At 32.1% G+C, this 22,318-nt stretch overlaps 9 protein-coding genes across 9 annotated transcripts; 6 read left to right on the top strand and 3 right to left on the bottom strand.

The window, feature by feature from the left end:
• Window positions 1-262: 262 nt before the first annotated feature.
• Window positions 263-1,613, top strand: DFA_09454 (putative protein arginine methyltransferase; the record flags this gene model as incomplete). The annotated part of the gene is made up of 4 exons (XM_004354751.1): window positions 263-467; window positions 572-640; window positions 722-1,299; window positions 1,371-1,613. 4 exons carry the CDS (start codon window positions 263-265, stop codon window positions 1,611-1,613), a joined length of 1,095 nt encoding a protein of 364 aa, XP_004354803.1.
• A 61-nt stretch (window positions 1,614-1,674) lies between these two features.
• Window positions 1,675-3,091, bottom strand: DFA_09453 (uncharacterized protein; the record flags this gene model as incomplete). Its single annotated transcript, XM_004354750.1, has 3 exons — window positions 1,675-2,438; window positions 2,528-2,902; window positions 2,983-3,091. 3 exons carry the CDS (start codon window positions 3,089-3,091, stop codon window positions 1,675-1,677), a joined length of 1,248 nt encoding a protein of 415 aa, XP_004354802.1.
• A 115-nt stretch (window positions 3,092-3,206) lies between these two features.
• On the bottom strand, window positions 3,207-6,140 carry DFA_09452 (uncharacterized protein; the record flags this gene model as incomplete). Its single annotated transcript, XM_004354749.1, has 2 exons — window positions 3,207-5,948; window positions 6,042-6,140. The coding sequence occupies 2 exons, from the start codon at window positions 6,138-6,140 to the stop codon at window positions 3,207-3,209; spliced, it is 2,841 nt and encodes a 946-aa protein (XP_004354801.1).
• Window positions 6,141-6,261: 121 nt separating this feature from the next.
• Window positions 6,262-6,487, top strand: DFA_09451 (uncharacterized protein; the record flags this gene model as incomplete). The annotated part of the gene is made up of 2 exons (XM_004354748.1): window positions 6,262-6,391; window positions 6,477-6,487. 2 exons carry the CDS (start codon window positions 6,262-6,264, stop codon window positions 6,485-6,487), a joined length of 141 nt encoding a protein of 46 aa, XP_004354800.1.
• Window positions 6,488-6,635: 148 nt separating this feature from the next.
• Window positions 6,636-13,949, bottom strand: DFA_09450 (uncharacterized protein; the record flags this gene model as incomplete). Its single annotated transcript, XM_004354747.1, has 11 exons — window positions 6,636-6,648; window positions 6,816-7,108; window positions 7,246-7,428; window positions 7,544-7,572; window positions 7,828-8,283; window positions 8,359-10,819; window positions 10,858-11,141; window positions 11,223-11,700; window positions 11,786-13,473; window positions 13,555-13,906; window positions 13,947-13,949. 11 exons carry the CDS (start codon window positions 13,947-13,949, stop codon window positions 6,636-6,638), a joined length of 6,240 nt encoding a protein of 2,079 aa, XP_004354799.1.
• A 231-nt stretch (window positions 13,950-14,180) lies between these two features.
• DFA_09449 (uncharacterized protein) lies at window positions 14,181-17,499 on the top strand (the record flags this gene model as incomplete). The annotated part of the gene is made up of 2 exons (XM_004354746.1): window positions 14,181-16,593; window positions 16,676-17,499. The coding sequence occupies 2 exons, from the start codon at window positions 14,181-14,183 to the stop codon at window positions 17,497-17,499; spliced, it is 3,237 nt and encodes a 1,078-aa protein (XP_004354798.1).
• Window positions 17,500-17,784: 285 nt separating this feature from the next.
• Window positions 17,785-18,918, top strand: dhps (deoxyhypusine synthase; the record flags this gene model as incomplete). The annotated part of the gene is made up of 1 exon (XM_004354745.1): window positions 17,785-18,918. One exon carries the CDS (start codon window positions 17,785-17,787, stop codon window positions 18,916-18,918), a length of 1,134 nt encoding a protein of 377 aa, XP_004354797.1.
• A 384-nt stretch (window positions 18,919-19,302) lies between these two features.
• DFA_09447 (uncharacterized protein) lies at window positions 19,303-20,806 on the top strand (the record flags this gene model as incomplete). The annotated part of the gene is made up of 3 exons (XM_004354744.1): window positions 19,303-19,706; window positions 19,782-20,248; window positions 20,340-20,806. The coding sequence occupies 3 exons, from the start codon at window positions 19,303-19,305 to the stop codon at window positions 20,804-20,806; spliced, it is 1,338 nt and encodes a 445-aa protein (XP_004354796.1).
• Window positions 20,807-21,585: 779 nt separating this feature from the next.
• Window positions 21,586-22,234, top strand: DFA_09446 (uncharacterized protein; the record flags this gene model as incomplete). Its single annotated transcript, XM_004354743.1, has 2 exons — window positions 21,586-21,634; window positions 21,738-22,234. The coding sequence occupies 2 exons, from the start codon at window positions 21,586-21,588 to the stop codon at window positions 22,232-22,234; spliced, it is 546 nt and encodes a 181-aa protein (XP_004354795.1).
• Between the last annotated feature and the right edge of the window lie 84 nt (window positions 22,235-22,318).

Below are 22,318 nucleotides of genomic sequence, written 5' to 3'. Positions count from 1 at the left end.
CACTACTCCAACCTACCCAACCCAACCCCCCCCCCCCCCCCCCCCCTAACTTAATTAAAAGACAAAAAACCCCCTTTGAGTTGATCACTATGAGTTGAGAACTGAGCTGATTCATTGTAGTCCTAAGTTCATTGTTAAACAAATAATTACCATTTAATTAAAATGATAATTATTGTGTCAAAAAACGAACGAGAGAAATGGCATTGGATCGATTGTTGTCAGATTTCAGTTATTAAAATAGATATATATTGAGAGAGACATAATGTCAGAAGATAATAATAATAATAGTGATAATGAATCAATTTCATCTTCAGCATCATCATATTTACCAACAAAAGATTACTTTTCAAGTTACTTTGATCTAAATGTTCATGAGGTAATGTTGAAAGATAAACCAAGAACATTGGCCTACAAAAATGCAATTGAACGTAATCAAATAGACTTTAAAGACAAGGTTGTTATGGATAGTATGTACATTGTAGATAGAGATAGATAGATAGATAGAGATAGATAGAATACAATCATCATCAACATGAATTCTAATTTATTTGTTTGTTGTTTTAAATTATAGTTGGTGCAGGTACAGGTATTCTTTCAATGTTTGCAATTAGATATGGTTTAGCATCAAAGGTTTATGCAAGTATGTTTTATTTAATGTTTAAATACTTTGAAGGAGTATATATGATTCTAAAGTTGTATTTATTTATTTTATATTATATAGTTGAAGCATCACCAATGGCAAATTATTGTAATCAAATCATAGAAAAGAATGGAATGTCGGAAAAGATTAAAGTGATTAATAAAAAGGTGGAAGATGTAACAAGTGAAGATTTGGATGGATTGACAAGTGTAGATGTGATAGTATCGGAATGGATGGGATTCTATTTACTACATGAATCAATGTTGGAGAGTGTATTGGATGCACGTGATCAATGGTTAAACAAAAAGAGCGGTATCTTGTTCCCAACACACGGTGATATCATCATGGCACCAATCAATGTAAAATCACATCTTGATGAAAAGGTCAACTATTGGGACGATGTATATGGTTTTGACTATTCCATCTTTAAACCAATTGCCACCGAGTCACTTCCATCTCCATGGATAGAACATTTAGAATCATCGGCAGTCACTGCCAATCCAGTCACCCTCAAATACATTGATTTCACAACCATAGACAAAGAAGAACTTAGATCAATTGTTTTAAAAAATATAGATTTCAAGTTTGATCATCAATTGGAACCTTCTAAAACTACTATTATTCATGGTTTCTCAATTTGGTTTAATTGTTATTTTATTGTAAATATCAAATCAAAAATAATTAATATAATTTAATATAATTAATATTAACAATATTTTTTAATACATAGGGATCAACCAATCAAACAGTACAACTATCAACTGCTCCTGGACAACCAGCAACTCATTGGAAACAAACAAATATATTATTACCAAGTGAATTGAATATTACTGGATTTGAAAATATTCAAGTTAATGTATCAATGATTCAAGATTCTGAAAACCCAAGATTATATGATATCTCTATAGATTTTGGTGATGATGATGATGAAGAAGAAGAGGAACAACAAGAAGAGGAAAATGAACAACAATAAGAATAGATATTAAATTCATTTTTTTTTAGAAACTATATATTAATTACTTTGTTTTTATTATTTATTGGTTCTTTTGTAATTCAGGATTTGTTAAATCATCACTAATACTAACTTCATCTCTTCTAAAGAAAGCATTTAGAGAACGATTATGTTTTGTTTGATCTCTAGTGTATTGAATGATACTATTGATAAAACTAGATCCAATGTAGACAATGGTATAGTTGTTGTTGAAAACGAGATTGTTGAGAGCATGCATGGCAGAAAAACACAAGCCCATATCAAAAGTGTCAAAGAGGAAGAGGGAACGTTGGGTATTGAGACGACTCTTGATGGGATCGTAGATCATTGTATGTATCTTTGGTAAGAGAATGGCACTTGCACCAAGTGCACATGCTTGCCATACGGATTGATCTTTGAACAGATGTACATAGGCAATAGCCGATGCAAAGGTAAATGTATTCCAAAGTACATTGTATTTGAATGGTCTTGGAAGCCAACCGATAAATCTCCAATTCTTTAGGTGTTGGTAAGTGTTATAATCAATCATATCAGTATCGATTAGATTTCTTTTAATAGCCACAGAGATGGTAGTTGTCAGCTTATAAAGTGCATCTTTGATTTCAAATTTAAGATCACCACCATAAATCAATAACAAATCACCCAATGCCTTGTAGGCACCTTGATTAATACATTCAGCTCTTGCATCTCTTCTAGTGTTTATCAATTTAGCAATTGAATATCCCAACAAGATTACAATTGGCATTGGTGTTTCAATTGATTCCATTAAATCTATAATTTCTCTAATTGGTATTTCCTCCAATGAGCCTAAAAAAAAAGAACAAATAAATATTTTATACAAATATTATATTATATGTATGTTGACTTTGATTAGTCTTGTTTTTGATAATACATACAATAAGTATATAATAAATCTAAAATCATAATTGAAAATGTCATTATATTATTTGCACCTACAACATTGATGACCATATCTCTTTCTTCGGGTGTTTTAAATTGACTGTTTAGGTATTGTTTGGAGACTGCAGATGATGCAGTACGGATAATCTCTACCAATCCAAGGATTGTCTTTCTATTTGATAGTTGCAAGATTGCAGCCTTGTTTGATGAAATGTTGGTATACAACAACAACATTTGATTACCTTTGAATATTCTCTCGAAATCATTGGTTTGTAACATCTTTACTTGTAAATCAATAATAACTGGTGCATTGATTATATAATGTTCAATAGTTTCTTGTGGTTTCTTTGAATGCATTCTATATGTTATATCTGGATAGAAATAGAGATACATAGATACATAGATATATTAGTCATCTAATCGATACTGAAATATATATGAGATGTCATACAATTGATTGCAGCAGCTACACCATAATAACCTGCTACATATAACAACTCCTTTTGATGATTCTTTACTGAAGAAGTCACCAAAGTTGTAATTGAATTAAGATCTACCATTTCTCTCTCTATCTCTAATTTTAGACGATGATAATAATGAAAATGAACATGCAAAACGAATAATGATGTGTGTATCGTCGATTTTAATTAATTTAAATTAATGTTTTTGGTTTATTTATTTTTTAACTAGTTGATTTGGATTAATTGAAGTTTGAACCTTTCTTCTAATATTCTTTCCAGTATTGGTTGATTTGGTTGATTTAGTATTGGTATCGGTCAAAAGGAGAGTCTCGAAATTCAATTTATAATGGTCAAATGAAAAGATGGCGGTTGAAGTTGGTTTGTTGGCGTCCTTCCAAGATTGATAGTTGGCTTCAATGAGGTCGGATGTCTCTTGGTCGTAACTATCCCAACGTTGCACACTGCCAATGGGACGGTGTTGCCATGCGACAGTATCCGACTTTTGGATGCCACCCTTGACTGGAAGGTTGTGCTTGAAACGATGGTCAATTGAGAGGAGCCATACGAGAGAGTTACCAAGGTAACGTACTACACCTTGGTTGGTAGCTGGTTTGTTGAATTTGGCAATACCCGATAGATCGACAATCACACGACCGTGGTGATCTGGCAAGGATGAGTCATCTGACACGAGGATAGTTGGACGGTCACTTGAAGAGGTAGCTAGTACTGTTAAACCAGCTGGCACACCACTCTTGAGATGATGTAATGCATTGCCTTGTGAAAGACTGACTAGTCCAGATGTCACTAAATGCTCTTTAAACTCTTGTGCAATGTTGTTTTTGTTTTTACCAAAACTCATTGATTTGGCTTTACCAGAGAATGTCTCGGCTGAAGTGTCAGAGACTGCGCACTTGCGACCAAACAAACTACTGAGTACCAAGTTGGTTTCAGTGTTTTCCTTGTTGGTTGCAAATAGTAACAGACCCTTACCCTGTTGATTGAATTTGATGACGGCGTTGGTAAACTCTAGGTCGAATCCAGACATTGACTTGATCGCGTTGGTCGATGGGATAATGACAGCTTCATCATACGTCTCGTCGGCAAGATCAGCAACAAATAGCTTGGGATCGGTAACCACTTTGAACTGGAATCCCTTCTTGGCATAGGTGGTCTTGAGAGACTTTGCAAAGATAGAGTCTTCCTTTTCCTCTGAAAACTGGCCTACCAACACGTTGAAAGTGTCAAATGCTCCGTCTACACCCAAGTCATATTGACTTCCCTCTGGATTCTTTGTGAATTGGTTATTGCCAGCATGTTCAGTATAAAAGTGTGAAATGACAGCTCCCTTTTTAGCTGGTGCAAAGAATGTTGGTTGTTTCTTGAGTGCGACTGGTACTGATGTAGTTGGAGAGGATGGTGATGTCTTTTCCTTTTTCTCTTGTGTTTTCTTTCTCTTGATGCCACCCTTTGCTTTTTGTTTTGGTCCATCTTCAGTTTCTTCATCAGTGTCTCCTCCTTCATCGTCTTCACCCTCGGCATCTGAATCATCTTCATACTCGATATCAACTAATCCCAATGTCTTTGCTTTGATCAATGCCTTGTTTTGCATATACTCTACGAAATCGTCCATTTCAACAAATCCACTACCAGATGGGTCGATCTCGCTAAGAATCTTTTGCATTCTCTTGGCACGTGGTCTCTTGCCCATTGACCTAAGGACAGCTTGTAAACCATCACTAGTAATTTTTCCATTGGCATTGGCAAATACTCTAAAGATCATCTCTAGCTCTGATTCACTTGGACCGGTGTAATCCTTTCCGAGCAAGTTAAATAATGACTCTTGACGTTGCTTTCCACCTGCAATAAAGTCAATCGATTCTCTAGCCTTTTTACGTAATCTTGTTTCAACAATTTGAACGGTTGTCTTTTTTGGTGTAGATGTGGTGGGAGAGGTTGTAGATGCAGAAGAGGTTGGTGGAAGTTTGATAGAAACAGATTTAACCTTTTTCAATGTGGTTGGAGCTGTTGTAGGTGTCGATACAGGTTTGAGGATTGATGGGATGGTAACATGAGCTGATGAGCTTGTTGGAGCAGTGTAGTTGGCTGGTTTACCTGGTTGGAAGTATCCCAATGTCTTGTTGAAATAATAGGATGGTTTGGTAGCCTTGTCAGCACCAATATTATACCAAAACTCTGTTGTCTTTAAGATATGTGGTGCTCCATATACCTTTGTTTCAGCTGAACTGTTATTGTTATTATTATTGGTTGTTGTTGATGTAGTTGATTCGACAGCTCGCTCGATTGGGAAATTCTCTCTATGTAATTCATCAAACATTCTTGTTAATTCGATTGGAGCTGAACCATGACCAGTCACCTCTTTTTCAAATTGGTGCAGGTGGTCGGCCGAATACTCTCTGTAGCAAATAGCGAGGAACAGTTCGGTGATGAGTGAGAACTTTTCAAAGTTGATAGAGATGCCTCCTGAACGCTCGGCAATCTCTTCGTAAAAGATGGGTTGGTCACACTTGGCCTTGACACCGTAAATCTTGACACCCATCTTTGCCAAGTCATCAACCTCTTTGAACCAGTTGATATTGAGGTCAGTGTAAGATGGAGGGTGTGGAGCGGCATCACCAATCACAACAAACGCCTTGGAGGCATTTGGAGACCATGCAAGATCCTTGGCCTTCATCAATGCATATTCATATGCCTCTGGTAAATCACCACCTCCTGTTCCAGTGACACTATGGATAAACTTGGTCAACTGATCAACATCACTCGTCAAATTAAGAGTTGACAATACAGCACTACCATCACAGTAATCACCCATTGCCATCACACCAATTCTAATCGATGGAATATCCTTTAATAATCTAGTGATTGTTGTTTCAACTTGTAACTTTACATTTTCAATAATACTAGACATACTACCAGTAGTATCAAAACATATACAAATCTAAATAAATAAATTAAATTAAAATGTTAATAATTATAATTATACAACCATTGAATCTTTAGATCAATCACTGATATATCTATCCTAGCTTACCTCTACATTGGAAGAAGTTGAACTTTGAACGACTTTGTTAATTAATTCTCTGTCGTCATTACTAATTGTGGTGGTAGTGGTAGTGGTATCTGTATCCATGATTTATAAATAAATAAATAATTTAATATATAATTACAAGATGTAAAAAATGATGTGTAGAGGAATAAAAAAGCTAGCTGTTGGTTTTTGAAAAGATATTATATCTTGTTTTTAAAAAAAAATGATGTTTTTTTGGAGTTCATGTGACTCCTTTTATCAAAATTTTGTAGTCTTCTGGGAAAAAATGAAATTTTTGGCTCAAAGATGGTTAGTCTCTCATCCATTGTTGTTCATCGTCCTGTGTAGAATGTGTTTATAGAATGAATGAAGGAATGAACATATTTGGTTTGGTTTGGAAGGAAATAATTAAAATAATTAAAATAATTATTATTATAGGTTATATTTAAAAAAAAAAAAGGTAGCTGCTCCCTACTCTGTAATAGTTTGAATCAAAATGGAAAAGATACCCATTTTGGTTATATTGAGGAGTTCCTAAATTAGTCAATAATAATTGTAGCGAATTGTTGTTGTTCAATTCGTAGTATCTATTCTATTCTATTTATGCTCTCTAAATAATAATAATAATAATACTATTTGCTGCTATAATTTTGGTTGGATTTTTTTTTTTATATAATTTTAAATTTATTTGTTCTTGCGATCCTCATTACATCTAAACTACTTTATACGGTTTAAGCGCAGGTGGTTGGCTTGAAGGCCTTGAAGGTTGGCTTGAACTTTGGCAACAATCTTGGGACACGGTGAGCGAGTGGGAACTTGATGGCGGCATCGTGGAATTGCTTGGTGTTGGCACGCTTGCATTGAGCAGCAGCAATTTGCTTGATTTCAATGATGTGAATGGACTTTTCACGGGCAGAGTGACGTGAGGCCATTTCGTCATACATTTGAGCAATAGCACCACAACGAGAGGTATCACGGTATTCCTTGTAGATGTTGTGAGTACCACTACGTGAGTTGTATCTAATGAAGACACCGTAGTTCTTGATGGTGGTTGGCTTCTTCTCAAAGATCTAAAGTTGAAACACAAGTGTAAATAGAGTAATAATGAATGTATTTGTGAATGATGGATGTTAGTGTTTTTGTTCTCTCTTTTTCATTCTGTCTTTCTATTCTCTATTCTCCTCTCTCCTCTCATCTAAAAACATACTTGAGTAATGTTGATGATTTGACCAGTAGTCTTCTTCATCTTTTGGATCTTGGACAAGAAGTACCAGAATCTGCTCTTGGCATGGACTTCGGTCTTAGCGAACAATCTCATTCTGTAGAGCTTTGGTTGTGGGTCTCTTTCAGTTGGGACGTGACGACCAACAACTTGATATTCGTTAATAGCCTAAAAGTATAGAGATGAAATGGTTGTATGGTAGTGGATGGATGAGAGATTGCATGTTAGTCTCTTTGATACGCTGAATAGATCTCTGTTATATATTTTAAAGGAAGATAATCACCATTGTGACGGGATCTGTGTGTGCAAGTACTAAAAAAACGATCAAAGGCAGTCTTCTTCAAAAATGCATGAGTCTGTGCCGCATCCCGCTCACTGCTCGACAGCACGCCAAATTTTTGATTTTTTTGATTAAAAATTGTTTTGAATTTGAAAAAAAATTGCCCGTCCACCGTGAGGACTCGGAAACTATGCATTACTCAAAGAACATAAGAAGAATGCATAGGATGAAGATAATATAATTTTAGTAGTACTATGATAAGTTATACTATTAATAGCTTTATTTACCACTATATTGTTTTTCATTTTTAAAAGATTCATAGAGTACTTTAAAGTGAGGTTTGGCAATATCACCGAGTGAGCTAAACACTACGTTTCGCATAGAGTCTTCGATGATACCGAATAACGATGATAGACCTGGTTGGAGGATACGTCTAGTCTCGAGTGAATAGTAGTATCTAGTAACTGCCCACACTGATGGTGCAAGTTGTTGATAGTTTTCAAGTGTAGATAGTGTTTGAAGATGTTGTTGAAGTTGTTTAGACGATGATGATGACGACGACGACGAAGAAGAGGTTGATGTAGTCGGTACAAACGTCAATATATTAATATAATCAAGTACTAGATAATGAGCATATTCCTTTATATCCTTCATTCTACCCAACATGTCTAATAATCTTGATAGATTTCTTGTACAATGTTCTGATAATTTGTTTTCTTCATCTCCTAATCCATAAATTAAATCTAAGATAGATTAGAGTAAATTAAATGAATGGTAAGTATCAATATATTATATTATTTCTTTTTCTCTCTACTTACATCTTGAACAATTAATTATAATTGGAATATGAGTTTGTAATAAACTATGATTACCAGAATTAATGAGTGATCTAGTAATAGATGATAATAATCTACATAGACCTAGGAATGTAGAGTTTGTCAATGGCATCCAATGAGTATAATCGGTTGGTGTAATTTCAAACATTGGTGACATATCTATTTCCATATTATTCTTGACATTGTTATCTGTAGTTTGATGTTGTTGTTGTTTCATTGGTAACATCTTTTTATAGATAAATGGTGGATTAAATGTCATTATAGCAAGTATAGCCATTTCATATAATATTAAATTATGACTAGCAGTACTTGTTGTTGATGATGATGATGGGGTATAATCCATTTGATCCTTTTCCTTATTACTTTCCTTTGTATTTTCAATCAATTTTGATAATATATTGAGTGACATGGTTGTAATTTGATTGATTGTTTTGAAATCTTGGTCACTACAGTCTTGTCCATTATTATTATTATTAATATCCTTTTTCAATTTAAGATTATTAAAAATATATTTTCTAATATCAAATTGATGATTGGCAATATATTGAATACTTGATAGAATGGATTGAGAGATTTGAACCAATGTAGAACTTGTTATTAAAACATCGGTATTTAATAAAAGATTGATAATTTGAATGATTGATAATTGAGTTGATAATCTTTTATCAGTTTTCCAAAGGTTAATTAATGATGGAATTAATTGAATTTGAGAAGATGATGAAGATGAAGAGGATTGAATATAATTATAATTATTATTATTATTGTTGAAATGATAAATTTGTAAAATTGAATTTGAAATTAATATTGATTGTTTGGATTGTTGAGGATACATTGATTGTAAATAAACAACAATGATTGATAATAGATATGACAAGTTGTATAATCCTTCTTGTCCTTCTCCCTCCTCTTGCTTTTCCAACAAAGTATTTAAATATTTTGATGTAAATAATGAAATGGTCATAATAATAAGTGATTCTATATGACTGGTTGATTGTTGTTGTAGATTATTATTATTATTATTATTATCTTTTGAAGAATTATAAATTTTGACAATCAAAGGTGAGGAGTATTTGATAATCAATGATAAATAATTGGATTCAACTATTTCATTATTATTACTATTATTGTTATCTTGTTTAAGATACCACATATAATAAAGTATGAGAGATAATTTATCATTATTTTTATCAAAGAATTGTTGAATTTCATCTACATTTGATCTTGATTCCAATTTGGATGATTTCTCTTTCAATTGTTTGGTAATGTCATTCAAGTATTGATGGTACGTAGTATCCAATTGGTTGTATTGTTTTCCGTCCAAAATAGAGGATAGTGATGGCAAAGTTGTATATCCACTATCTTGTTCTTCTACGGTCAACGATCTAAGGAATACAATCAATTCTTGCATGTTTTTAGTCTTTTCAAGTTGGTTGATTGAATGATTGATCGATTCCAATAGAGTAGTGTACTGCTGCTGACTACCACTAGCACCCAAATGTAACAATTCGTTACAAACAATCACCTGAATGTCCATAACTACTTGTTTGATGTCATTATTGTTGCAATGTTCCATTTGAATAGATTGCCACAATTTAATTGGTATTTGTTGTGTCAATTGTCTACTATTTAAATTCAAACAATGTTTGATTAATTTTAATGTTGCCAATATTGTATTATTATTATTATTATTATTATTACTTTCTCCTTTTTCTTGTTGAATGATTGATAGTGTAATAAAAATAATTAAAATTAAAAATGTAATTGAAGAATGATCGAAATATAATGGATTGATGGCTGGAATGATTGACATTAACCAAGTTAATTGTTGTAATGATTCTTTTTCCAAACATTTTATCTTTGAATCCTTCTTTTCCTTTGATGATAATATTAAATCTGAAACTTGTTTAATTGACTTTTCCAATGACTTATTATTATTATTATTATTATTATTATTATTTAATTCATCTTTGTATTGATCAATAAGATTTGATAATAATGAATATTTTCCATCTTTTGAGGAAGAGGAGGAAGGGATTCTTTTTTGAATTTCAATTGCCAAAGATAATGGTAACAATTGTCTAAATGATTCAATTTCATAAAATTGTGAATTGGTTAAAACCAAATTAAAGGTTGTTGGTTTGTTGATACCGTTATTACTATTAATATGATTGTTGTTTGGTGATAAAATAAATGATAATATATCCAAAATATGATTTGGTAAAGCATAATCACACCAAACACAAATATTATCCAAAATTAATTGATTTAATCCTTCCATTTCCAAACTAGATTCTTGTTTCTTCTTGTTTTCAACCATTTCAATATATTGTTGCAAGATATGATTAACCAATCCATTTAATTCCTTTCTAATGGCTGATGGTGTTGAATTTTCTAAACTTGATAATTCAATATTGAGTCCTGCCGATGTTGCATCTTTTTTATCCTTTTTATCTTTTTATCCTTTTTCTTTGGTTCCTCTACTTTTTCAATTCCATGAGCTTCTGATGACAATAATGAATTTAATTGTTGAATACGAGAAATGAATAATTTATAGATGGATAGATTATTATTATTATTATTATTCTTGTCACCTGAGAGTTGAAGTTTATCTTGATCTAAAAGTTGAATGATCAATTTCATAATGTTGGATGATTGAAATTGTTTTTCGTAGAGTTGGTAGTAATGGAATTGTTGTGGATGAAAGTGGTAGTCGTTTTGGCCTTCACCCTCCTTGACAATGACTTGACGATTGACAAAACTATGTACTTGAGTAAAACTATAGTACATGTTGAGTGTCAATGGAATAGCCTTTTGACAAGTATCGTAACCAGCCTTTTTCTTTTTACTTTCTAATAGTGCACCCATTAGTTGAACGATTGGGGTGACTATGGTTGTATAATGATTTGGTAAGAATTTCTGAAGATTTTGAATGACAAAGTTTGACATATCAACATGATCGTATAATACGCAAAACAAAATTTGGAAACATTCTAATCTATCACAAATAATTGGATCCATCATCATCATATCATTATTATCTTGAGATGAGTTGTTGTTGTTGTATAATTCAGATAATTGAGTGATAAAGTAGTCAGAGTAAACCAAAGACATACTTTCAAATAGATTTGGAATGAGACCAAATGGAATGTTGGAGACATGGTGTGACAAGCGAGCAATAAATGTTGGGTTTTTGAATAGTGAAACCGAGATGGTCTTTAATCTACCATTAATAATTTGATTATTAATTGCTTTAAATAATACATCTGATTGACGAATTGATAAATATGTATCTAAAAATGTATTCATTAAAATTATACTATTTTCCTAAAAAATAAAAACAAAATTAAAAAAAGTATAAGTAAGAAATGATAGAGTATATATTTGTTTTTTAAATGTTGTTAATATTTACAGTTGGAATTGATTGAGAGATAATTAGGCCAATAATTTTTTCAAAATTAGATTCCAATAATTTATGTGAAAGTTTGAGATAGGACGATAACATCAAATAGAGTCCATTGGATTGCGATCGTTGTTGAGAGGTTTCAGAAGATGCCAATGTTTGAATGGTCAACTTTACATGATCCAAAAGAAAATCAAATTCTTGTGGGTTGTCATGATGAACAATATTAATAGATGAAACATTATCAATTAATTTTGAAATTGATAAATAATAAATTGGTTCTAATATTTTAATTGATGAAGTTGAAGAAGATGAAGAAGAAGAGGATGATTTCTTAGTTGTTTTTGTTGTTGTTGCAACTTGTGATTGTGATTGATTACTATTATTATTGTTAATAATTAAAGTATATAAAGATTTAAAGAAACCAAATTCAATTGAAACTTTACATTCTGATAATAATTGATTATTGATTTGTGATTTACCAACTGATTTGTATTGTGATACAAATAATGATAATAATCTTGATATCCATTCCAATACTATATGTTTTGGATCAATTTTTCCACCATCCAATGGGAATCCTTTAACTACTTCCTTTGCATTTAAAATAGATTCCAATTTATCAAATAATATTTGTAAATTATTATTATCTTTTTTCTCTCCTCCTTCCGCTCCTACTACTTCTTTCTTTTCATCCTTTTCCTTTTCCTTTTCTTTTCCTTTGGTTGATGATTTTTTATCCTTTTCTTTCTCCTTTTCTTTTTCCTTATCATTTCCTTGTTGTTTGGTTAAAGTTAATAAAGTTTCCCATCTTGAATCTGGATGGAAACAAGACCACTTTAAAATACTATCAACCATTTCAATATTTGATTCCAAAGATGATATAATATTATCATTTTCCTTTTTTCCAGCACCAGACTCGTCTACAGCATTGTTAATCTTTGTTGTCAAAGAGGAAGTGTATAGACGCTCCAAATAAGATTGTAAGAAATGTTGGTAGGTAATGAGATGTGGGAGGATAGAGATGACAATGTTGTAGAGTGGTCTTGAGTTTCTACCTCTTTTGATCATTTGAAGAAAGTGGTCCAACACGACAAACACAATCTTGAATACTTGATGCATCACTTGTACCATTGGTGACGATGACCCAGACTTGGCGGCGGCTGTATCCCCTCCTCCTCCTCCTCCTCCTACCAATAGACTATTATTATTGCTTTGGAAGAGTTGTGAGATGGATGGAACAAACTTTTCAATAAAGATAACCAGTTCACGGTGAAAGTCTGGTACGTGGTGTAGTTGGATAGATCGTGGTAGGATGTTGAGGATGTGTTGGACGATGGGAAGTGGTGGGATGGTGGATGGGTTTGAATCAGTCGACACTGTAAAATGACGATGGATATTGGCGACAATGTCCAACATGAATGACAAATGATCTTTTGCCAAAAAGATGCTGTTGGTCGATTCCTCATTAGCACTAAATTCCTTCTTGACCAATACTTGCTCGAGTATCTTCCAAATACGCAATTCAAAGCAATAAGGTGTCACATTGCTATGTGCAATATTAGTATTACTCGATGTTCTCTTGTACGATGCACTCAACACATTGAATGCCCATTCCAACAAGAATTGATATTTATCAACCAATCCAGATATCTTTTCATTTAATATATATTCTGCTACATCAATTCTATAGTTTCCTAAACAAAACATAAAACAAACAAACAAGAAAGTTAATATAAATCATCATCCTTTCTCTTCATTCATTCATTCATTCTTACCCTTTTGTAAAGAAGCCATTAAATCACCCAATGTAAGTGATGATATTTGAAGATGAAGTTCTTTTGAATCTAAAGTCAAGACCTTTACATCTTGTTGTTGATCACCTTCTTGTTGTAATCCTTTTAATTGTTTAATATAATCAATTTCAAAACTCTTTTTTGTTCCTGTTGATGTATTACTATTTTGTTGTTGTTGTTGTTGTTGTTTATTTGGTGTAGTAGTAGAAGATGTACTATTACTAGTACTAGTCTTTTGTTTCTTTTGAATCTCTTTTTCAACGACTGGTTGAGGAGTTGTTGTTGTTGTTGATCTTTTAGAATCCTCTACATTCTTTCTCTTATTATCTTCTTTCTTTTTAGGTGTAGTTGGGGTAGGTAGTCTTTCCTTTCACCATCTTATATATATATATATCTAATCTATACTATACTTTATAGAATATAGTACTAAAGAGATAATATAATAATACAATCAGAAATCAGTTCTCGCTCATTAATAACTCGTCTGATTCGTTTGTCGTCTCTTTTTGTTTTTTTATTTTTAATTATTATTTTTTGGGTATTTATCATCAAAGAATGATCATCATCAAAGATGGTATTACAATTATAATTTAATTAATCGGAGAGATATGGTGGTTCATCATCATCATCATAATCAACCTCAACACTCATTTATTCAAAGATTCAAAGACATAGTTCATCAATACCCAAATAATGTAGCATTACATCAATCATCATTAACATCTAGTAATAGTAGTAGTAGTAATAGTAGTAGTGATGATATTAAATTAACATACCAAGAATTAGATAAACAATCATCATTGTTACAATCAATCATCATTGATCATATCGTCAAGGACAATAATAATAATAATAATGATAATAATAATAATGTAATAGGAGTATTAAGTGAACCATCAATTGATTTAATTGTATCACTACTTGCTATTTTAAAGACAAGTCTACATCCTAAATACCAATCCATCTATCTACCTTTGGATGCTACCAGTCTGCCAAATGATCGTTTATCATACATTATATCAAATTCAAATTGTTCAATTATACTTGTACAACATCAATATCATCATCTGTCAGAATCATCATCAATATTTATCAATAATGAAATATTAAATATATCATCTTCATCCTCTTCTTCACCAATCGATAAAAAGATACTATGTATTGATTGTTTATTAAAACAACAACAACAATTCAATGTAAATGAATTATCATCATTGTCATTATTGGATACAACAACAACAACAAGTTCATTGTTGTTGGATAGACCGGCATATTTAATTTATACATCTGGTAGTACTGGATTACCAAAAGGAGTTTTAGTATCACATAGAGGTATAGATAACTTTATTCAAGAGCAAATAAGACAGTTTCAATTGTCACCTGGTGATAGGTTACTACAGTCACTGCCAATATGCTTTGATGCTAGTTTGTCAGAGATTGGAACAACGTTGCTATCGGGGTCGACACTCATCATCCCACGATCACCAAAGGATATGGCCATGGTACGTGCATCAACCGATACATTGTTACAATGTATTCAAGACATGTCTGTCACATGTATTATGCTTGCACCTTCACTACTGTCACATCTATCACCCGACCCAAACAAACTATCAACTCTTAAAACTATAGTGATTGGAGGTGAGATATGTCCACTTCACGTCATCCAAAAGTGGTGTAAACATGTTAGATTGGTTAGTGTCTATGGACCTACTGAAACAACTGTTTGTGCATCTATACTAGTTTGTAATGATTTGTTGTTGAATAGACAAGAACAAGAAAATATAATCATTCCAATTGGAGATGCAGTTCCAAATACTAGTATTTATTTGGTTGCTTCAAAAGATGACGACGAGAAAGAGGAAGATGATAGTGGTGAATTAGTACAACTGACAAAGATTGGAGATCAAGGAGAGATTTATATTGGAGGTGTTGGAGTTGCAATAGGGTACTTTGGAAAGGATGATTTAACAAGGAAGAGATTTGTAGAGAATACATTTGCAAAGGATGGTAGCAAGATGTATAGGACTGGAGACTGGGGTCGTTTATTGGCAAATTCAGAGATTGAATTTAGAGGTAGAATGGACAATCAAATCAAATTAAATGGTCAAAGAATCGAATTGGAGGAAATATCAAAGCAATTGGATTTACACCCATTGGTACATCAATCTATTGTTGATGTTAAATCAATTAATGGTCAATCTACTTTGATTGCTTATTTAATTTTAAATCAACAACAACAACAACAACAACAACGACTACAATGTCCTCATTTAAAAGAGGATTTAACAAATTATTTAAACAAAAAGTTACCAATCTATATGATCCCCAATCATTTTATGGTGTTGGATAAATTCCCAATCAATGCAAATGAAAAGATTGATAGATCTGCATTACCCATTCCAACAATATTTATATCCTCCTCCTCCTCCCCTTCTTCTTCTCATTTAAATCAAACCGAAACCAAATTAAAACAAATATTAGAAGGAATCATGTTGATATTGATTAGAGTTGAAGATGATTTAATTTCTTTGGGATTAAAATCAATCCATTCTATTCGATTTATTGAAACATTAAGAGACCAAGGAATCTTTATTACACCAAAAATAATCTATACTTTTAAAAGTATCACCCAAATATCCAATTATATAGATACATCTCATCCAAATATCGACCAATATGAAGAACAATATTCCGAATCAGTTGCCAACTTGAAATCAATTTCTCAACTATTTTTAAATACTATTATCAATCAACCACAACGACAATCACCACAACTAAATCTTGGACAAGCCCAAAAAGGTTATATTTTAATTACTGGATGCACAGGAACCATTGGTTATCATATTTTTCAAAATATGGTCATTTCATTCTCTGATTATAAATTGGTATTTTTGGTTCGAGATGTTGACAGAGCCACTCAATTACTGATCCAAAAAGATCAACTTGGTTTTGACAAGGATAGCGTTTTATTTATACAAGGAGATTTATCACAACCAAATTTTAATCTTGATCAAACTGGTATGTAAATTAATTTTGGAATATATATTATATATATTGGTAAATATTCATATTTATTTATTTATTTATTTATAATTTCTAGAATATGAAATGTTGGTTCAAGGTGTACATTATATTATTCATTGTGCAGCTAAAGTAAATATGATTATGACATTGGATGAATCAATATCAGACAATGTAGAAGCAATGAAAAATATGATTATCTTTTCAAAGCAATGTCATGTTTTAAAGAAATTACATTACATGTCTACCATGTCAACTATATTATCAACTAGTTTGAAATGGGGGGAGCTTCAAAACAAAGGATTCATTCAACTTGAAGAGGAAGAGCCATTGGATTGTACAGACTCTACGATAATCTATGGTGGTTATGCACAATCAAAGTGGATATGCGAATATCTATTGATCAACACACAACTACCATATACTATTCATAGACCAGCAATGATTATGGATACAACCAATCGAACAACAAATTATTTGGATGACTTTGTTGCAATTTGTAAATCTATTGGACGTTATCCAAACCTTCCAAATTTCATTCAAACTGATCATACCCCCATACTTGCATTTGTTAAACAATTTTTAGAAAATATCATCCCAACTACCACAACAACAACAGCACATTCGAGTATCTACCATTACTACAACTCTTCATTTCCATTAACTAGTGGGTTCATTGGATCTCAACCTTTTCCATCAATACAAGTTAAAGAATGGAGGAAATTAATTTTAAACCAAGACTATAGTCAATTCAAGTGCTCACCAATTGGCAATCCATTAGGTTTCATTCGATACCTTTCCTTTTTAAACCAGGATGACCTAAAATTATTTACAATGATTTTGTTCCCAGGTAATTTTAGATTCAATAATAATAATAATAAACAACTACAACCACCATCATGATGAATCATCATGAATCATGTATCGTAATCCAATCATCATCCCCATTTACATTTAATGGTTAATGTAATATTAAAGTATTTGATTGATTATGGTAATTTTACAGGATACCAGGTACAAATTAATTAATATTGAGTAAATTTGGTGCAAAAAAAAAAAAGTCATGTCTCCCATAAAAATTTGAAATTGAAAAAACGAAGATTGATCATAGTATTATACAAAGAAATCGAGATACTTTTGTATTAATATCACATACATACAACATATATATTTATTTATTTCTAAAAGATGAATAATCAACAAGAAGTAAAAGTCAATGATGACGCAAAGAATGCAGTATTTTTTCAATCTGACCCCAAAGATTTAGAAGGTAGAGAACAGATAAAGGGGTACGATTTCAACAAGGGTCTCGATTATGATGCATTGTTTGAATCGTTGGTCAGAACTGGCTTCCAAGCAAGTGCAATGGGACAGGCAATCGAAGAGGTCAAGAGAATGATCAGCTGGCGTCTATCAGATGACCCAATCAAAGAGGATGAGTCGGAAGACTACCACGATCAAGAGACGCGGAAGAACACGCGTTGCAAGATATTTTTGGGGTACACGTCCAACTTGGTATCGTCGGGTGTGCGTGAGGTTATCCGTTACCTCGTGCAACACAGTATGGTCGATGTGCTCGTGTCGACGGCCGGTGGTGTCGAAGAAGACATTATCAAGTGTTTGGCACCAACCTATCTGGGCGAGTTTTCAATGCCTGGTGCCGACCTTCGTCGTCGTGGTTTGAATCGTATCGGTAATCTTTTGGTGCCAAATGACAACTACTGCAAGTTTGAGGATTGGGTGATGCCCGTCCTCGACCGTATGGTAGACGACCAGGAAAAGAAGGGGATCAGATGGACACCTTCTCGCGTCATCAACCGTCTCGGAGAGGAGATTAAAAACGAAGATTCCATCCTCTACTGGGCACATCGTAACAACATCCCTGTCTACTGTCCAGCCATCACAGACGGCTCGATCGGTGACATGATGTACTTTCACAGCTACTCCAAGCCCGGTCTCATCGTCGACCTCGTCGCCGATATCCGTGCCATCAACAACCACGCCATCTACTCTAAAAAGAGTGGTGTCATCATCTTGGGTGGTGGTGTCATCAAACATCACATTTGCAATGCCAACCTCTTTAGAAACGGTGCCGAATATGCCGTCTACATCAACACGGGTCAGGAATTCGACGGATCTGACTCTGGTGCACGTCCCGATGAAGCTGTCAGCTGGGGCAAGATCAAACTCGATGCCAAGCCCGTCAAGGTCTACGCCGACGCCTCCCTCGTCTTCCCACTCTTGGTCTCACAAACTTTTGTCAAACATTTTAAACCAAAAAATGATGAAGAACTTAAATTAAATAAACGTGATTTATTTTAAAATAAAATAAATCAAATCAAATTAAATATAATATAAATATTATAGTAATTTGATTATATATTATATATGTAAAACTTAAATTATCTTTTAATAATATTTATTTATTTGATTTTAATTTAATATTTAATTTCATGCCAAAAATGGGGTGTTGCTTGAAATTGAAACAAAAAGAGATTAAAAGTAAAGCAAAGAGAGATATAGACGAACATTATAAAACAAAGATAGATATACTACTATATTACTAGTAATATACTTATATACTTATATATATATAGTACAGATAGGAGAGAGAGAGAAATAAAAGAAAGAAAGAAAGAAGTTACTTTAAATCAGACTAGTTTGTTATTTACCTTTACAACAAAAAGTTAATCATTACCTACATTAATGTCTCAGCAACAACAAAAAGAAATAATAATGACAGATTTACCATCATCAAGTAGTAGTTCATTACTTGATGATGATGAAGAAGGTGATATTTCAAATACGACAGCACATTACTATGGACAATTTAAACCAATGTTGGATATACCTACAATGTGGAGTAAAGAGAATAAGAATAGTTGTCTTGAAGTATCAAATAGACATTTACGCGTCACCTATAAACAAACTAAAGAGGTATCAGACGCTGCTCTCATCAAGGCCAATCATCATATACCACCAGCATGTGGTATCTATTACTTTGAGATTACTGTCATTAGTAAAGGAAGAGATGGTTATATAGGTATAGGTTTATGTACAAATTCAATGGCTCATTCAAAATTACCTGGTTGGGAAAGAAATAGTTATGGGTAAATATATATAAATATAAATATTTACATATATAAAGTATTTATTAATAATATTTCTCTATCTTTTGACTTTAGATATCATGGTGATGATGGAAATTTATTTAAATGTTCAGGAACTGGTAAACATTATGGTCCTACCTATACAACTGGTGATACGGTTGGATGTTGTATAAATTTTGTAAATAATACTCTATTCTTCACAAAGAATGGTGTACCATTGGGTGAAGCAGCCAATGATATAAAGGGATTGACATTGTATCCATGCGTCGGATTACGTACGCCACAGGAATCGGTGGAAGCCAACTTTGGAGAAAAAAAGTTCCAATTTGAAATTAGTCAATACTTTAAAGAAGAAAAACAGAAATCTTTCAAATCGATTCAATCCATACCAACCACCAACGAAGAATTAATATCTACTCAACTTGTACTTGGTTATCTCATTCATCATGGTTATCCTGAAACTGTTAAATTATTTGCAAGTGCAACTGGAATTGTTGATGATACTTTAAATTCTCAATTAGATTATATTAAAAATAGACAAAGTAAATATATAAAAAAAACAAAAAAAAAAAGAAACAAACAAATAATATATATAAATATATCTATATACTAATATTATTTTCTCTCTTTTAGCAATATTGGATTTATTATTAAATGGTGAAATTGAAAAAGTGATAATTGAATTGAATCGATTGTATCCAGATTTTTTACAAAAGAGAAAAGATATATTGTTCAAGTTACAGTGTCAGAAATTTATAGAAATGATTAAACATTCACCGATTGAAGATACTATGGCATTTGGTACAAAAGAGTTGTATAGTTTTCTACCAGAGTATGAAAATAGTTTACATGAAATTTTTTCATTGATTGCCTATCAGGATCCTTTCAAAAGCCCGGTTGCTCATCTCTTGGACAAAGAGAGAAGAGAACCCATTGCCAAGGACCTCAATTGCGCCCTCTTGGTGTATAGCAACAAACCTTCCACACCCATCCTAGAAAGAGTCGTTCGTCAAACTAAAGTTGTTATGGACGAATCTGTCAAAAAGAATGCTTGTCCTTCATCAATCTTTATGAATGTAAATGAATTTCTTCAAGAATAAATAAATTTAATTAATATAATAATTATAATATTTTTTGATAAAAAAGGATAAAAACTAATGTTTTTTAAACAGATCCCTAGGTTTAATTCATTTGAGTAATTGATTTGTTTTTGATTGCAGTAAGAGACCTTGAGAGAACTATTGGCGCTCATCAATACATACCCAAGCTTTTTAAAATATCAATAGAGTTTTTATGGGAGACCAAATAAAATTGGAAAGTATTCTCGATTGATTCTCAAAAATAAATGTACCAAGCTGACTTGCAAAGATAAGGAACTTTCTCATCAATACAAATCTAAATGTTAAACAAAACTTTCTTTCTACCATCTATCTTTATAAAGTGTGGTTTCTGAAATATGCATTGACCAAACCATCATAACCATGATCGATACTTGACCACAAAACATTTTCCAATTGACAAATATACAATAGGAACATCATATAGTTCATACTTGAATATAGAGTATATATATATAATATAATTATAGATGGATCATCACTCTATGATATCTTTACTATGATCAAAATCATGAATGAATGAATCTCGTGGTAAAAATGACCTAAAAGTATTAGTTTTATCTTTTTGTTACATAAAAAAACAAAATTAATAAAATTTATTATCTGATGTTTAAAATGGTAGTAGTTTTAAAAGATAAAATCATTGGGTTGGTTGATCCAATAATGGTTTAGTTTAAAAGAGTGTCCTCAAAGCGTATTTTGGATCACATTTAATAATATTCTAATTCTTTCAATACTAAATAAATAATTTAATTTTCATCATGTCTATTATGAACTTCCAAATACCTCCACCTCCACCACCACAACCAAGTAAGATTGATTATAACACAATATTGTTACATAAATAAACCTGACTTTTTACTTTTGATTGGGTACTAATTCTTTTTTTCTTTTCTATTTCTATTTAAAAAAGTGAATCATCATCGTAGAAGACAAATACCATTATTATACCCAATAGTTGAACAAATCAACCAATTCTTTAAAGTACGAGGATTCGGATTGGAGCATTTACCAATTGTTGCATCATATTGTGATATTATATTGGGTGTTGCATTGCAATTGATGAAAATTAAATCTTATGTTGATTGTTTTTTTGGTATCATTGCTCGGTATGACTCAAATGTTGTCATTGGCCAAATCAATCTATTTGTAAAGGATTTAATCGAGACTAATAACAGCCAGACCCAAGTACACCAGAAATTGTCTGATATCATTTCTACCATTCCCAACAACAAACATGTTGACATTCTAAACAACATTGTACCATTTCTACAATTTGAAATCGATCTAATATCATTATTGAAATCAATAAGTGAATCCATGTTGAAAAAGAATTATGATTCTATATCCAAATCTATCCAAAATATAATCATCCTATTCGATCAAAATAAATCTTTTTTCAAAATTTAATAAACATCAAAATATTTGATATTAATTTATTATTTAAAACATAGAGCATGGATAGTGGATTGAGGATGGTAGATAGTGGATAGA

The sequence above is a fragment of the Cavenderia fasciculata genome, assembly GCF_000203815.1.
Source record: "Cavenderia fasciculata unplaced genomic scaffold Scf_EU5ZYIE01DZOHE-5, whole genome shotgun sequence".
Lineage (NCBI taxonomy): Eukaryota > Evosea > Eumycetozoa > Acytosteliales > Cavenderiaceae > Cavenderia > Cavenderia fasciculata.
This window is presented reverse-complemented; position numbering and strand designations above follow the sequence as displayed.